Source organism: Artibeus jamaicensis, unplaced genomic scaffold (genome assembly GCF_021234435.1).
Source record: "Artibeus jamaicensis isolate MK-2021 breed Jamaican fruit bat unplaced genomic scaffold, CSHL_Jam_final contig_525, whole genome shotgun sequence".
In the NCBI taxonomy this organism is placed as follows: Eukaryota; Metazoa; Chordata; class Mammalia; order Chiroptera; family Phyllostomidae; genus Artibeus; species Artibeus jamaicensis.
In genome coordinates, this window is record NW_026521874.1 from 2,707,462 (window position 1) to 2,723,334 (window position 15,873).

At 58.3% G+C, this 15,873-nt stretch overlaps 1 protein-coding gene across 4 annotated transcripts in view; it reads left to right on the forward strand.

Annotated features, from left to right (window-relative positions):
* The window catches only part of RILPL1 (Rab interacting lysosomal protein like 1), a 31,732-nt gene that overhangs the window by 13,831 nt on the left and 2,028 nt on the right, over window positions 1-15,873 (forward strand). Inside the window, exons 4-8 of one of the 4 annotated variants that reach the window (XM_053669883.1) lie at window positions 436-657; window positions 8,003-8,178; window positions 9,985-10,077; window positions 14,358-14,445; window positions 14,730-14,748. In XM_053669883.1, coding sequence (XP_053525858.1) covers window positions 436-657; window positions 8,003-8,178; window positions 9,985-10,077; window positions 14,358-14,445; window positions 14,730-14,732 — 582 coding nt within the window. In that variant the 3' untranslated portion in view covers window positions 14,733-14,748. Of the gene's footprint in view, window positions 1-435; window positions 658-8,002; window positions 8,179-9,984; window positions 10,078-14,357; window positions 14,446-14,729; window positions 14,754-15,873 lie in introns of those variants that run through there. The other 3 variants (XM_053669882.1, XM_037160976.2, XM_037160975.2) reach the window with 3 other exon arrangements.

A 15,873-nucleotide genomic window follows, 5' to 3' on the forward strand; every position in this document is an offset into this window, starting at 1 on the left:
AGTCCGTAGCTGGGTCGCTCAGTTGGTTAGAGCACCGTCCTCATAGGCCAGCGTTGAGGGTTCAGTCCCTGGTTAGGGCACATACAAGAAGCAACCAGTGAACGCATCAGTAAGTGGAATGATAAATCAGTGTGCGTGTCTCTCTTTCCCTCCCTCCCTTCCTCTCTCTCAAATCAAAAGGGAGAAAAGGACACCCCTTTCTCAAGGCATGTTACTTCCATCTGCTAGGAAACTGTCACAATATACTAACAAGACACTTACCTTCCATCTGCCTTAGAATGATCATAGTAAATACACGAACGTCCCACCCCTGGCACCCACGCAGTCGTACGAACAGACGTGTGCAGTGTGAGTGGCACACACGAGCAGAGGGTGGCCCTGGGCAGCGAGCCCCACACGTGGCAGCCGCATCCAGTGGCCTGTCTGCCTCTCCAGCTGCAGCAGCAGCAGACCCGGCTGATGAAGATCAACCACGACCTGCGGCACCGCGTCACCGTGGTGGAGGCCCAGGGCAAGGCCCTGATCGAGCAGAAGGTGGAGCTGGAGGCTGATCTGCAGACCAAGGAGCAGGAGATGGGCAGCCTGCGGGCCGAGCTGGGGAAGCTGCGCGAGAGGCTGCAGGGGGAGCTCAGGGAGAACGGCGAGCAGGAGCCTGAGGTGAGGTGGGCGGACTGGTCTGCGGCGGGCTCAGGGCTAAGGGGCTGCCGGCCTGCGTTGTGTTCCATTTTCCCTGTTACACTTCAAAAAACGGAGCCCAGAGACAGCGAGCTGCTGCCTAGAGGACACACAGCGGGGGGAGTCAGGGCCTGGCACCCGGGACTCCCAGGGTGTTCTAGCCCAGGGTGTGAGGCTCAGAGATGGCTCTGGGGCCCCTGCCATTCATTCTTCGTCCGTTCATTCAAGTAATTACAGATCATACTGCAAATTCAGAGCAGCACCAATCACAGTAGCCAGAAGGTAGAAACACCCCCATATCCATCGGCTGATGAATGAATAAGTGAATGTGGTCCGTGCATCCGGTGGACCGTGCTGGGCCACGAAAAGGAGCGGAGCTCTGACCCCTGCTACCACCTGCACAAACCCCAAAAACATGCTACGTGGAAGTGCCGGCACCAAAGGCCGCACACGTCATGATTCCGTTTATTTGAAATGTCCAGAATAGGCAAATCCACAGAGACACAAAACAGACTGGTGGTCGCAGGGGTGGAGGAGGGGGGGCACGGATTGACTGCCAGTGGGGGCGGGGTTTCTTTGGGGTGATGGAAATGTTCTGGAATTACTGGTGATGCTTGCACAACTGAACGTACAGACAACACTGAATTCCGAACTGGAAAAGAGTGGACTTTCAGGTGGGAATTGTATCTCAATTTCTACCAAGCCGGTCCCTGCTCCACAGACGGGCGTGGCTGGGGCAGACCCTGAAACCTAGGGAGGGGCTGTGGCCTGGGGCCACCTGCATGGAGTCCAAGCGGGTTTGTCTCAGCGCCACTCTAGCCTTTCCCCACCTCCACGACCTTGGATGAGTGAGTCAGCCTCTCTGTGCCTCAGTTTCCTTCTCTCCAAAGTGGGAGTGATCCTGTGAGAACAGTACTTACCCCCAGGTTGCTGGCAGGAGAGTGGAATGAATTAGTTCATGTAAAGTGTCAGCTGTTGGGATTGTTGCCATACTAGTCTGGGGGAGTCGGAAGGGCCCTTCTGAGGAGGTGGTGGAAAGAGTGACAGCAAGCCAGAAGAAGGGGGGTGAGTTCCAGGTGGGGGAGGGGGTGGCCCTCAGGAGGCCCTGTGGCAGGAGAAAGGCAGGGCCGGGTGGGAGTGGAAGGTGGCCAGGTGGCCAGGGGATGGGGTGGGGGCAGGGCCAGCCCCGCAGGCCCAGTGGGCTGTTTCAGAAAAGCACAGTGAACCACTGGGGGGAAGCTCAGGGCTTGCTTTTCCTTCCAACAGATTACGGATTGTGTCAGGTTTGCGGGCGCCGTGCTAGTCTCCCGGGTTACAGGTGTGGGAGGTGAGACAGATGAGCTTACTGTCAGGATGGCTCAGGTCCCAGCACCCTTGTTAAGTAGCTTCTGAATTCAGGCCAGACACTGCTAGGTTGTCTGAAGGACAGGAACCTGGGAGGCAGACAGGGAGGTGAGGGAGCGAAGTCTCCCGAAGGAGAGGTTAGGGCCTGCTTTTGGCTGAAAATGACAGAAGGCTATGTTAAAATGAGTTTGTGTTTTTTTTTACAGGAATTTTTAGCTGTGTTGACTAAAAGCTTTGAGTGAAGGGTAGCTTCAGGTATAGCTGGTCCCAGGCGCCCAAACGATGCTATCAGGGATGCATTTCCGACCTTCTCTCGGTTTTGCTTTCCTCTGTGTTGGTGCCATTTTCACGCAGGCGCTTGTCATAGAGTGGCCCAGAGCTGGTACTCGACCAGCTTTGCAACCCCAGTGCAAAGAAATTGCCTCTTAAATTCCCAGCAAAAGTCTCAAGGAACCTTCTCATTGGCCCACCACTGAACCAATCATTGTGGCCAGAGATCTCGAATAGGCGTGTTCTTTGTTCCATGGTCACGTGGCTGCCCCTGGTGGTGCCCATCCCAGCTATAGGCACTGAAAGCGAGAAAGCAGACCTTCTCCCGGGGAAAATTGCGACGACTCAGCCCCCAGAAGTGTGGGGACGGAGGCAGGCCAGGTGCTGACAATAGCTGTTGTCTACAGCACCAGAGTCAGGGCCGAGACTGCCCCACGTAAAATCCCGAGCAGTGGGGGATGTAGGTCCCTCCACAGGATTCCAGCAGGGACTGACAGGACCAGCTGTAGGTGTCCCAGCTGTGGGCAGGTTGACCCAGGAAGGAGCTGGCAGCTTACAGGGCTGTTGGGAGACTTTTGTCATAATCCAGGCAGAGAAGGTGAGGGCGGGACCAAATCTACAGCAGTGGGACAGAGGGGCAGGACGCCAAAGACAGCCACTCGGCGAAGCTTGGGGTGGCCACCCTTCCCACCTCCTGGGCCCCACGGAGCTCGGGCCAGTGTGCACCTGGGCCAAAAGCCTCCGATCCTGGCTCCAGGCCTCTCTCAGGACAAGGACACTTCACGCCTCCTTGGCCTGACTGCCTGTGGGTTTCAGTTTCCTGTTCTGGCTCCGACAGGGCGGGACAGGACCGGGGAGTAACGTCAGGTAGCACGATGACTAACCTGCTGGGCTTCTTCCAGCGCCTGTTCCCAGGCTCCAGGCAGCTTCGCCGGGTTTGACTCTGTCCCTCGGAGCGGGGTGGCATTCGGGAATCTCATCACTCAAACGGGGAAGCCACTTGTGCTGGCTTCACCACCTGCTGCCCTGTGACCTGGGGCCCGTCCATCTCCTTGGTGGTCAGTTTCCTATCTGACCAATGAGGGGAGTGCACTTGACCTGAGCCAGTAGATCCAATAGTGTGGCTGGGGTAGAGGACCCTGGGAGTGAGGGGGCCCAGTGGCTTCTGCATTGAGAGGCGAGGGCGGTGCAGGTCTTCAGACCCAGAGAGGGGTTTTGTGGGATGGGCAGGGTGGGCAGGGGTGGAGAGTGGGGCCGGCCGTTCCAGGCGGGAGGAAGAGGGCGAGCCAGACTGGAGAATTGTGTGAGCTGTGGCCAAGCTGGTGGGCTAGATTGGTCGGGGGGCGGGAGCTACGGAGGGACCCGGCTTGGTCAGGAGAGCTGGGGAGGAGTCAGTAGCCTCGTCCACTGTGATTCGCCCCCTGGAGTCGTGATTGTGTGTGGGCTGGGCCCCTGCCAGTTTGGTGTGGTCTCCAGGGGACAGGGCTCCTTCCGTGTTCCAGTGGCGTCTGTACCGAGATGCAGTTCACAGGCCGCACGGCCCAACCACCCAGAGGGTACCGTTCAGTGGCTTTATTGCATCTATTGTGCGGTCATCACCACTGTCTAGGACATTGTCATCGCCCCAGAAAGTTCCCGTGCGCATCGGCCGTCACCCCATCTCTGCATCCCCCAGCCCTGGCCGCCCCGATCTACTTCCCGCCCCCACGCAGCTGCCTGTTCTGGGACTCTCACGGGAATGGAACCGGACACCGCGGGGCCCTGGCCCTCGTCCCCAAAACTCAGCAGGGTTTCCGGTTCGCCCAGTTCCTCACGTTTTAACTGTGGGTGTTCACAGACGTTTGAGCCTTCAGGGAAATGAGGTGGACTCCTGTCTGAAGGACTCCACATAAAACCTGTAGGAACACTGGGGAGTTAATGGTTGACTCTCTGATGTCCCTGTCTTACAAGTTCTGACAGGAGCCGTCCTGTAATGGGGGGTTTTCGGGCTGAACTCCTGCGTGGGAGGCCTGAAGACCCCGAGGGTGACCAGAGCACCGGCAGCCAGCCCCCCTTGCTGGGCCAGGGACACAGACCGTGGCCTTGATGAGTAGGCAGCCAGGAGCAAGCCCAGGGGGCCAGGCCTCGGGACGGAGGCCCGGACGGAGATGCGGCCTCCCTCTGGACAGGCCCCGTGGATTGTCCGCTGACTCTCGGACCTCCCCAGGGAGCCGCTGGGGCCTCGGGGCATCTCCCTCAAGCTGTCCCTGCAACGCCTCCTGGGACCAGCGGACAATCCGAGATAACCCGAGCCACCTCCGTGTCCCTGGTGCAGTAAGCCTAGAAGGCCTGCTGCCGATCGGCCTGATCACCGGGCTGGGCCGACATGGACTGGGCTGGTGACCAGGGCTGCCCCAGGCACTGCATTGGGCCCGGTGGCCTCCGGGGAAGCCGGAGCCCCAAGCTGTCCCTCTTCTGCACTCCCAGGCAGTGGCCCCACAGCTTGGATGCAGACCTGTCCGGGAAGCCCCACACTTCCCGGGGAAACCTTGGGATCACACTGCTCCCCCATACAACGGCGCGCCCCCAGAGAAAGAACCGAGGTTCTGAGGAACTGCGCGGTGTGTCAGGTGATCACAACCTGGGGGGTGAGCAAGGAAAGGCTCCGGCTTGAGAGCTGGAGTTTATAGGGTCCCCACACATCTGGAGGACGGGCCCTCGGAGATACTGTTGGGTCACCCAGGACAACACCGGTCTGCAGAGGTAGCAGGCCGGCCCCCCCCAAGGCCTCCTCAGCAGTGAGGTTTGCGGAGCCTCGTGAAGGGCTTTTCCTGCCCCAGGGCGGGTGGCCACCTGTCAGAAGCCCTCTCCCGAGGGACGGGACTTGCCCCTGTGAATGGCAGGACCTGAAATTCTAGGCTGGGGAGGGGCCCAGGCTGAGTGGGGTCAGGGGGAGGAAGGGGTGGGGAGTCAGCAGCCAGGAAAGGGCACCCGTGATGGAGTTGCAGCCTCATGGCACCAGCCCTGTGTCGCCTTGTGGGTCCAGTGTGACTCCCCCATCCTCCCATTTTTATCCAAAAGGAAGCCCCAAACCCAGAAATCTTGTAAACTTTTTGATCAAAAGTTATCCCCCACTCCCTCCCAATATTTCTCTCCCTCTCTCCGTCCCTTCCCCTCTAAAGATAAATAAATAAAATCTAAAGAAAAAAAAAAAAAAAAGTTTTAGAGTACCATGAGCGAGTGCTCAGTGAAATGGGGGTCAGGGGCTAGGGGAACAGAGTTCCTGGCAAACTCGTACATATTCGTCAAGGCCCCATGACCAGAGAGCACATCTTCAGTCATGCCCTCTGTGACCTTCCCGAGTGCAAGTTCAATGTCCTTGCACCTCTCTTACCGAATTACCTTCAAAGCGTCTATTCATGTGTAACATTCCTCTGCCTGCACCTTCCTGATTCATCTCATGAGCTCCGTGACCGGCAGGCACAAAGTTAATGCCTGATAGATGGTGAATACATACTAGACATCAGGGGTGCTCCATGGTTAACCCGGGCAGGGGAAGAGAAATGAACCAGCGTTAGTGAGCGCCTGCTGTATACCAGGAGCCTACTATTCCTGGTCTTGGTCGGGGACACTGTCCAAGCGTGTAGCTGTGGGGAGGAGTTGGGCGCCCGACCACACAGCCCACCTGACTGGGGGCGTCCCAGATGTCTGCAGTACTTCTGGGGACGGCCAGTCCTCCAGCGTTTCCTGCCCCAGTTCTTGGGGGGGAAGGGGCCCCACCTGCTCTGTGGCCCAGCTGGCCTGGCAGGGGGCAGCTGTGTCAGGTCCTGCTGCCCCAGTTGCCTCCTGCTTCCTGCTGACTCGGGGTCATGCCCACTTCCCCCCCGCCCCCTCCCCAGGGCTCTTCTCTGTCACCTAATCTGCCCCGGTGGGTGGTGTCTCCTTTCAGGTGTCCTTCCCCAGAACATCCTGTCCCGACTGTCCCAAGGTGCCTCCTGGACTCCTTCAGCATCCTGATCTTGCACCATCTGTCTGTGTGGGGTCCCTGTGCCGCTGTGGGGTTTCTGAAGAGGGGTATGGGGTCTCCGTTTCAGTCCTCCACTGTCCTATTCCAGAGCCGCCCCACAGTCACCCTGCGCTTTTGTCCACTCCTCCTAGTCGGTTGTGGGATGTTGGCGGCTCAGTATGGGCCACCTGCAGACTTGGCTGGCTGACTTGGAGGCAGCTTGCAGAAACATCCTTGCTTTCAAAAATGAGGGGAAATGTGTTGGCGATGAGGTGGACAGCGTGGGGCCCTCCTGCACTGCGGGCGGGGACGCAAAGTGGGGCAGCTGCCGTGGGAGGCAGTTTGGCGCTTCCTCGGAGAGCTAAGCACAGAGTGGCCGTGCGACCCAGCAGATCCACTCCCAGGTACATACGCGCCCCGGAGAATTAGCAACAGGCGTTCAAACAAATCGCTGTGCACAGATGTTCCTGGCACGTCGGCTACAATAGTCAAAAGGTGGGAGCAACCCCCGTGCCCGTCAGTGGGTAAGAGGACTCACTAAGGGTGGTCTCTCTGTCTAGTGGAATATTACTCAGCCATGAAAAGGGACGAAGCGCTGGCACCTGCTACAATGTTCATGAACCTTGAGGATGTGATGCTGAGTGAGAGGTGCCAGGTACCAGGGTCATGTATTGTGTGGTTCCACTGGTAGGAAGTGTCTGGTGGGTGCCAGGGCTGGGGGCCTGGGGCTTGGGGAGTGACTGCCCAAGACTGTGGAGTTTGGGGTGACGAAAACATTCTGGGACTAGACGGGTGGTGGCTATACAACATCGTGAGGGTCGTGGATGCTGCGGAATTGTAGATCTTACAATAGTAAATTGTATGTTACCTGTATTTTGCCGTTTTTATTTATTTTTAGAGAGGGGAAGGGAGGGAGGAAGAGTGGGAGAGGAACATCAATATGTGGTTGCCTCTGGGACCCGGCCCGCAACCCAGGCATGTGCACTGACTGGAAATCGAACCGGCAACCGTTTAATTCGCAGCCTGCGCTCAATCCACTGAGCCACACCAGCCAGGGCTATTTTACCGATTTTTAAAGCTCCTTTCTATGGCAGCGGGTAGGAGGGCTGGTCTGGGTCTGGCCAGGCTCAGGTGATACAGCATGCTAGGATCCTTCTGTGTGACAGCCCCCAGCAAACGCCAGTGAAAAACACCCACAGCCACTGGGGAAGAAAGGGCTTGACCGGAAGGCCGGTAACCAAAAGGGGTGGGCGTGTGACTTAATGTCAGGGGAAAAGGGATAGAGAATGACGCGCAGGCTCTGCTTCCAGCAACTTCCGCAGAGTGGGCAACGGTCTTGGTGAGAATGCAAGGCGAGGATGGGGGGGAGGGACAGCAGGCAGGTTTCTGGAGGGGATGGCTGGGCAGGGCGGGGTGTGGGTGCTGTTTCTCTCCTTGGCCACCTGTGAATTGTTGCTTGTAATGAAACCCTGAGTTGGGTCGGGAGCCGCAGGACTGAGGGCCCAGCGGTCATGAAAGCAAAACAGTGAACAGCTGGCCACCGGCTTTGGCGTCCTGAGGGACCTGCTGCACAGACCGTGAGCAGAGGCCCCCCGCGAGTTCCTAAAATAGCGGCCTCGGCAAGCTGCTGAGTCCCCGGCAGGGTGGGCAGGTCCGTGTGACAGGATGCGGAGTGGGTGCTGGTGGCAGCTGCCAGGAATTCGTTAGCAGCATCTCTGCCTCCCACAGGCAGAGCCGGGTGGGGAAGAGAGTGGCGTCTCGGAGGCGGAGAAGGCGGCCATGGAGCTCAAGGACCCCAACCGCCCCCGATTCACGCTGCAGGAGCTGCGGGACGTGCTGCATGAGAGGAACGAGCTCAAGTCCAAGGTGTTTTTGTTGCAGGAGGAGCTGGCGTACTATAAGAGGTGAGCGTCCCAGGGAGTCCCCAGGCTGGCTCCTGCTGGGGGTCGTGCACGGTTTTGGGACCGTGAGCTCCTGGGAGACAAGGGTTGTATCTGTGTCCATTCGGGGACTCACAGTCCCTGTCTGACATCCTCAGGTTCAGGTGTGTTTTATAATTCAGACCTTTCTGGCTGTTAGAGAGCAATACTCTGTATTCTGTGTGTAACCTGCCACCACCAGTGAGGTCTGGGGCCGCTTCCCCAAATAAAACATACTAATACATTATGCAGCGAAAGTGGAATGAATTAAGATTGTAAACACCCTCACGAGAGCGCATGTCAGGTGTTGCCACCCACGAATGTCCAGAAAGTGAATTTCGATGTTTAGAGCTTTTCCGGATTTTGCAAGTGCAGATGAGAGATGGGAGGGCCGTACACCCCAAGTTCCGCTCCGTGGTCAGTGAACTCCTTGCACATGTTAAAGCCGCACTGTCCATTATGGGAGCCGCTAGCCGCGTGGCTGTGTAAATGAGTTCAGTGAAAATGCAACTCGAAGTTCAGTTTCCCCACTGCACGCGCCCCATTTCCGGCACTCAGTCGGCGCTGTGGCTGACGGCTGCCCCGTCGGACGTTCCCATCACCGCGAAGTTCATTGGGCAGCACTGCTTCCGATGGGCACCCCCGTCCCCTGCTGGGGTCGCCTCCTACTTGCTCAGCTTCATACACACTGCCCTTCCATGGGTTCCTCCGAACACGCCACGCCTGTCTCTACCTCAGGACCTTGGCACGTGCTTCTGCAGCTGGGAAAACAACCCCCTTCATTCTTCCCATGGTTGATCCTGGCCATTCAGGATTCAGGTCACATGTCACCTCCATACGGAGGCTGTCCTGCCTCGTTATCCGCCATGCAAAGGAGTGTCTAGCCCTGGTCACTGTCACATTACTCTGTTTGGCTCTCTTCTTGGCCCTTTTCACTGGTCTCCCGTGAGCCCTGCTCATTAACTTGTTTGTTTTCTTGTCTGTTTCCATAGCAGACTAAACCACATGACACCAGAAACCTCGCTGGTCTTGTTCAGGTCTGGGTTCTCAACACTTAGGACGGAGCTTAGCACAGAGTAGGTGCACAGCAAATATCTGTGGAATGGGAAGCCAGAAAGAAGGAGAGACACACCAGATAAGCCTCTGCTCCAGCAGGGAACGTACGGGATGCACTGGAAACACAGTGCCCGATGTTTCTGGTGAAAACCTATTGTATGCCTGCCTGTCACATAGGAGAGTTTCACCAATACTGTGCGCTGGCTGTTCGATGAAGGGAGAGATCTCTTCTCGTTTGGGGATGGAGTGGCAATCAGGAAGCCTTCCTGGAGGAGGTGGCATTTGAACTGGGCTTTTCCTAAAGGGTAGAGTACTGTTGAAGTACGGAGATGTTGAGGGCGGGTGGCGTATTCCTGAGGGAAGCCGCCACAGACGCGCGGAGACAAGCACTTAGCAAGGACGGGAAGCAGGAAGTAGCTCTGTTTGGCTGGAATCGTAAAATGAAACTGAGAAATAGAGATGTGGGTGCCTTTCCTGAAAGGCCTCCCATTTGACCAGCGGGGCCAAAGGGACCCCCAGGCACCGGTGTCCACTGCCTCCCGGGCTGAGCCTTCCTCCTAACTGGACAGCCCCCCCGGCAGAGAGACTGTGGGCCGCAGGCCGTGGGTGCCACCCTCCTGGGTCCCCTTACTCCAAGTCCAAGCCCTGCCAGACCGCCAGACGGTACCCTTCTGGGATATTGCAGCTCTCGTGGCGTTTTTGACTCTTTTGTCTTACACCTCTCCGCCCCTCCAGCGAAGAACTAGAAGAGGAGAATCGAGTGCTCCCGCCTCCGCCCATCGCCCACCCGAGAATGTCCCCCCAGCCAGAGTCTGGCATCAAGCGACTGTAAGTGACATGCTTCCCGCACACGGGGCTGCTCGCTCGCAGCTGACCTGGCGGTTCACACGGCCTCTCACTCCTCCTGGGCCCCGGCTCCAGGACCAGGCTTGTCACTAACCACCTCCTGCTGAGACGGGCCTAACTCCAGAGCACGTGGGGTCTGGCCTTGACTCGGAGCTCGTCTTGCACCTGGATGCTGAGTTCCTCCCGGGCGTCCCTGGGAAGAGGAGTCTGGGAAAGGCCAAGGGGTGGGAGGAGGCTTTGGGGCCTGTGGCTGTGTCTCAGGGCCTGCTCGGGCGCGTCCGGTTGGCTGTGTCCTTGAGAACAGCAAATAAAGCTGAGGGGAGGGGGTGGGCTCGCGCTGCTTGAAGCCTTGGCGCCCCAGCTCCGGGAGGTCTGCAGTGGCCCCCGGCCCCCCCATGTGTGCATTTTTCTGATGACTCCTCCACCTGTCCCCCTGTCTCTCCATCAAGTTTTTACTGGTGTGTAATACTGTGCATGCAGAGTCGGGCTCTGGGTGCGGTGGGGGACACCCAAGAAAAAGCAACCCAGTCCTTGCCCTCAAGTAGACTTAAAGCCACTTCAGTGCTTTGCGTCAAAGGACCCTTTTGAGATCATGTCGAGAGTTTGCAGACCCTTTCCCTGGGTAGGTGGGGGAGGGAACAGGCACAACTTTGCAGACAATTTCAGGTTCAGGTTCATTGGCCCCTGCAGACCTTCAGACAAAGGGTTAAGAGCGCCAGTCTAGTTAGCTGATGTGCGCTGAGAACCTACTGTGTGCCAGGCCCTGTCCCTGCAGATGACCTCATTGTGTCCTCACTGTGGCCCGTGGGGAGAGGCACTGCCTGTCCCATTTCAGAGTGAAGGAAACTGAGGCACTGAGAAAAGTCACCTGTCTGGGGTCAGACAGCCAATGAGAAGTACAGCCGGGGTTTGAACCCAGGCAGCCTGGCCCCCGAGCCCGTGGCTGCAGCTCTTTGCAGGGGAGCCTCATGCTCACTGCCTGCCCGGCCCTCCGCCTTCCAGCTCCAGCCAAGGCTTCCTGCAGAGGAGGCTCCGCTCCCCCCCAAATCCGAGCAAGGGCTTTGCGAAAGCCAGTGGGGGTTGGGGTGGGAAAGCCACCAGGACCAGGCGGGGAGGGGCACTGGGGTACTGGGGTATGCCTCGGAGGCCTCCAAGGAGGAGCAGAATCAATCTTGAGGGTTTTTTTAATCATTTATTTTTAGAGGGTAAGGGAGAGAGGGGGGGGGGAGAAACATCAATGTGTGGTTGCCTCTCACACGCCCCCTACTGGAGACCTGGCCCGCAGGCCAGGCCTGTGCCCTGACTGGGGATTGAACCAGTGCCCCTTTGGTTCCAAGGCCAGTGCTCAACCCACTGAGCTACACGGGCCAGGGTGGAAATTAGCATTTTTTTCCACTTACTTTTTCTACCCACACCTTAATAGGCTGTGGTGTCTGATCCTCTTTTTGAGATTGTTCTAGAAAGGACTCTGGGGCCCCATTTTCAAAGCCCTTCTCCCAATTGCATGGCCTCTTGTTCGGAGGAACCTGGGTACTCTGAGCCTGGCAAGAGAAGCAGCTGAAATTGGGGAGCCAGAGACAGACGGAGCGATAGACAGAGGCAAAGCGGGAGGGAGAGAGAAATCAGTCTCCCGCCCCCAGAGTGCAGGTGGCCTGCCCTGGGCCCTCCTGGACTGCTCGGCGGAGGTCCCTAGAAAAATCAAACTGGCACAAAGGGCTTTTGACCAGCCCAGGCGGGACACTAGTGGCCTTTGTCTGTGTTGGCTGCAGAGCCTCATCAGCACAGCCCGGAGCCCAGAGCCCGGGGCAGGGACAGCTTTTCCCTGGGGGCTGGGGCCGGGAGCGGCTGTTCCTCAGAGGGTTGCACGCCTGTGTCCCTGTCCGTCCCTCACACCTGGCACCCATGTGGTCCGTCTGGCCCCTTGGTCCTTGCTCTTGCAGGGCATTTGTCACCCAGTCTGTTGGGTGCAGCTCACAGCCGCTTTCCACGTGGCTTCATGCCCTTGACCAGGTTTCCCACCCACCACCAAGTCGGCCGTAACTGCCATGGAGGGTCTGAAGGGGATTCACCAGCTGCAAGCACTGAGGTGTCTGCCCCCAAGTCAGAGATTCAGGGCTGGGACATTGAACTCCGTTTCTCAGATGAAGAAAGGGAGGCCCTGAGAAGCCCATGGACTTCGGTCCTGCTGCCGGGAAGGGCGGAGGTCAGGATTGAACCACCCAGCTCTCTCACTCTGCCTCCCCACCCCCTCTCGCCCCCACTCATCGAGTCCCCAGCTCTGGGCTGACTGCCCGGTCCCGTTATCTCTCAAGTGCCCGTGAGTCTGAGAAGCCAGAGTCTACATTTCTGGGCTGAACAGCTCACAGGAACCAGAAACTCTGCTGCCAGTCAAAACAATGCGCCCAGGAGACGGTCCAAGAATAGCTTGTGACCGAGCAGCTGCTGGCCCGGGAGGCCGGGTTGGCACTGCCCGGGCAGGTCACGCGGGAGCGCCTGAGTGACTCCAGTCTCGTCCCCAGTGGACGCCAGGCACCAGTGTCCCCTCTGTGTGGTCACAGCTTTCAGTTGGGGTCCCACAGGTGCATACTCAGCTGCTTTCTTCTGAGTGGGGTGGAGGGGCTGAGCCGGAGGCGGGCAGTGGGGACAGCAGGACAGCCAGAGAGGCTATGGGTCAGAGAGTGGGCCTTACACCGGAAAGGCTGGCCTTGGGGTCGGCGCCGCCCACACACCCCGCGGCAGCAGAGCATCCTGTCCCTGCCCCCCCCACACACCGCTTCAGCCCAGAAATAGCTTCTCCATTGCCCCACATGACACTGCTCAAAATGCCACCGCGGGCAGGTCACTCGGCTCATCTTCCAAACGTTCGCAGGGCGTCATAACCAGCTACGCCACATCCAGGATGTAGGCTTTTGCCAAAACAAGCCAGTCTCTTTCATGCAAGGTGCTGTCCCTCTAGAGGAGGGGGCTTCTGCAGGAGGCTCCTGTGATAGGGAGACAAGGGGCCGTTTAGTGAGCCACACAGTCTCGGCCGGGACCCTCCAAGTATGTGTCCCAAGGCCCCTCTGCGTCACTTCGGCTCCCATCACATCCCAGATGGGGTCCGGCGTGTCCAGGTAGGCAAAGGCCTCCCCACTGCATCGGGGGCCACCCCCACCCCTGCGCAAGGACCGTGTCTTTGGGGGCTCCCCATCATGCTAAGAGAGGGGTCCTGGCGAAGGTGGATGCAGAACCGTGTGGCTTGCAGCCCTCCGAAACCTAACTCCAGCCTGGCCTCGAGGGACTGCACCCATTCATTTAACAGGAGTTATCTCCTCTTCCTGTTGTCACCGTGAGAAGCCACCCAGGTGTTCTGCCCAGACGCCAGCTGCCCTGTGGGGCCCATCAAAGGTGATCCCACGTACAGAGAATCCCCAAACCTCATTGGAGATGATTATCTTTTATGTTTTCCCAACCATCCTCCAAAAAAAAAAAAGGCAAGGTTATTCAAAATACACCGCAGTGGGCGCTGTTTCCTCTTCATTGTCCTTGCCCAGCTGAGGGGCCGGCGAGCCTGCTCTCGGCTCCTCCCTGGTGGGCGGTGAGCAGCCTGGCCGTGCTGGCCACCTCTCCTGGCGCCTCCCCTCACCCCCGTCACCCTCAGGGCAGTTGGGGCAGATGTGCTGGAGGGCACCCGAGGGTGTTACCACCGACTCCCACGGCAGGTCTGGACCCCTGGCTTCCCCGCGCCCTGGCCTGCATCGGCACCGTCTTCCCTCGGCGGTTGCCAGTGCCGTGGCAGTGTGCTAGCGATGCTGTAACAACGGCGCCACAAACCGGGCGGCCGACACAGCAGGAATGTATTACAGTTCTGGAGACCGACTCCCAAGGTCAAGGTGTCGCAGGGCCGGTTCCTTCTGAGGCTGTGAGAGACACCCTGTTCCAGGCCTGTCTTCGGGTTTCCTGTGGGTTGCTGGCCCCTGGAAGCATCAGTCTGACCTCTCCCCTCGTCTCACTCAGCCTGTGTCCTGTGCACACCTGTCTCCGACGACCTGCTCTGCTCGGATACGACTTCACTGCTCACATCCGCACAGACCCTATTTCTCGGGAAGGCCTCATTCCCAGGCCCTGGGGGTGGGACTTCCACGTGCGGACCATGTGGGCCCTGTTCGACCCAGAACGTAAAACAGGAGCAAACCCTTCGCCTGGTGTGTGCGTGGAACGTGTCTGCTTCCACGCCTCCCTGTGTCTGTCTTCTCTGAGTCTGTCTGTACTTTTCTGACCAGGATCTTTACAGCCATAATGCCCATGGTAGCGGCTGGACTGATCCTAGACGACCCCACGCTGCAGCCCGTCCGACGGCTGGTCTCCCTTGTAGGCACCGTGTGTGTGTGTGTTTCTGGTTTGGGGTTGAGCGCGCTCTGCCTCCGGAATGCTCGCCGCGGCTGCCGCCGGGCTGGCCCGCCGCCTCTGGCCGCGTCAGCTGCATGGCCCTCACCTGTGTGCTGCCACTGCGGTGGGTGTTGGGTGCGGTGGCAGACACGCCACGCACGGCGCCCACGCCGCACGAGTGAGGCCGTGGACGTCTCGGCTCTGTCACCGATAATTCTTTTTGTCTTTTCTGTTTCCGTTCTAAATCCACCTTGTCCATGATCCAGTAAAGAAGGTCCTTTAAGCGACGGGTCAGTAATCCACGCCCGCTGTGACACCCCGCCCCTGCCCCGAGTGACACTAACACTGTGTTCTCCGTCTTCGCGCCCCAGCTTCCTAAACTGCTGTTTTGCCAAGCTGTTGGTGGCGAGCAATTTGATTTTGCTTTTTTTAAAAAAGGGAAGGTGAAGGAGGGGATTGATGTGTTGATTCTGTGTCCCCTTGGACAGGTAGTGGCAAATGGCTTATCTGCTGGAGCCAGGCAGAGGGGGACCCTAACAGCGCTGTGTCGCTGCTGTGCTGTGGCTGGCTCTGCGGAGAGCTCCCAAGGAACCCAGGACGCAAACCGGGCCTTCATTAGCCGCCGCACGCACCTGCCCCGGAGGAAACAGCCCTTAGCTGCTGGGGAGACCTTCCCCAGATAGACGTGGCGTGCCCCAGCTTTGCAGTGAAAGACCACCTCACCCCCGGAAGGAAGTGATTGTAGGACCCAGTTGCCACAGAGCAGGAAAATCCCTTCGCCCAGATGTAATTAAAACTGAACTCCTCGGGCTACAGAGCCGCACACTGGCGCACATGAAGCTACTGGGGGAGCGGACGGGGGTGGGGGGGCTAAAAATAGTTGATCTGAAGCTTGGGTTTCTGGGTCATGCACTCCTGCCCCCACCCCCCGCCCCCAGGAAAGATAACACGGCAATTCGATTACCTACCAAGGTCAGAAACCAACAGTCAAGGGTGGGAGAACTTGGGCAGAGTAAAAGGAATCTCACGGAAGGTGGGAGAGTTCAGATGGCAGCTTAGAATGGGTTTTGGGAAGTGCCCGAGGGGGGTCACCTCCGGTTTACCGGCCAGGGCCCGAGTCCCTGTTCAGGTGGAGTAAAGCCTTGTTGTGAATGGGCCGCTCGCTGAGCTCTGGGCCTGTGGTGCCTACCTCGATCTGTGAGGCATCGGATGGTTCACTCTGATGGATCACTGATCAACAGTCCCAGCTACTTTCAAAAGACCTCTCTGCCTGCACTCACTGTTTCTGATAGAAGTGGTATCTCCTAAAGGCTTTCACCAGCAATCAGTTTCTGATGCTCCAAACGACGTTTCCCAGGTTTCACTCACACGTACGGTCACAGTGTCTGTCTAACTGGAGCACCACGAGTC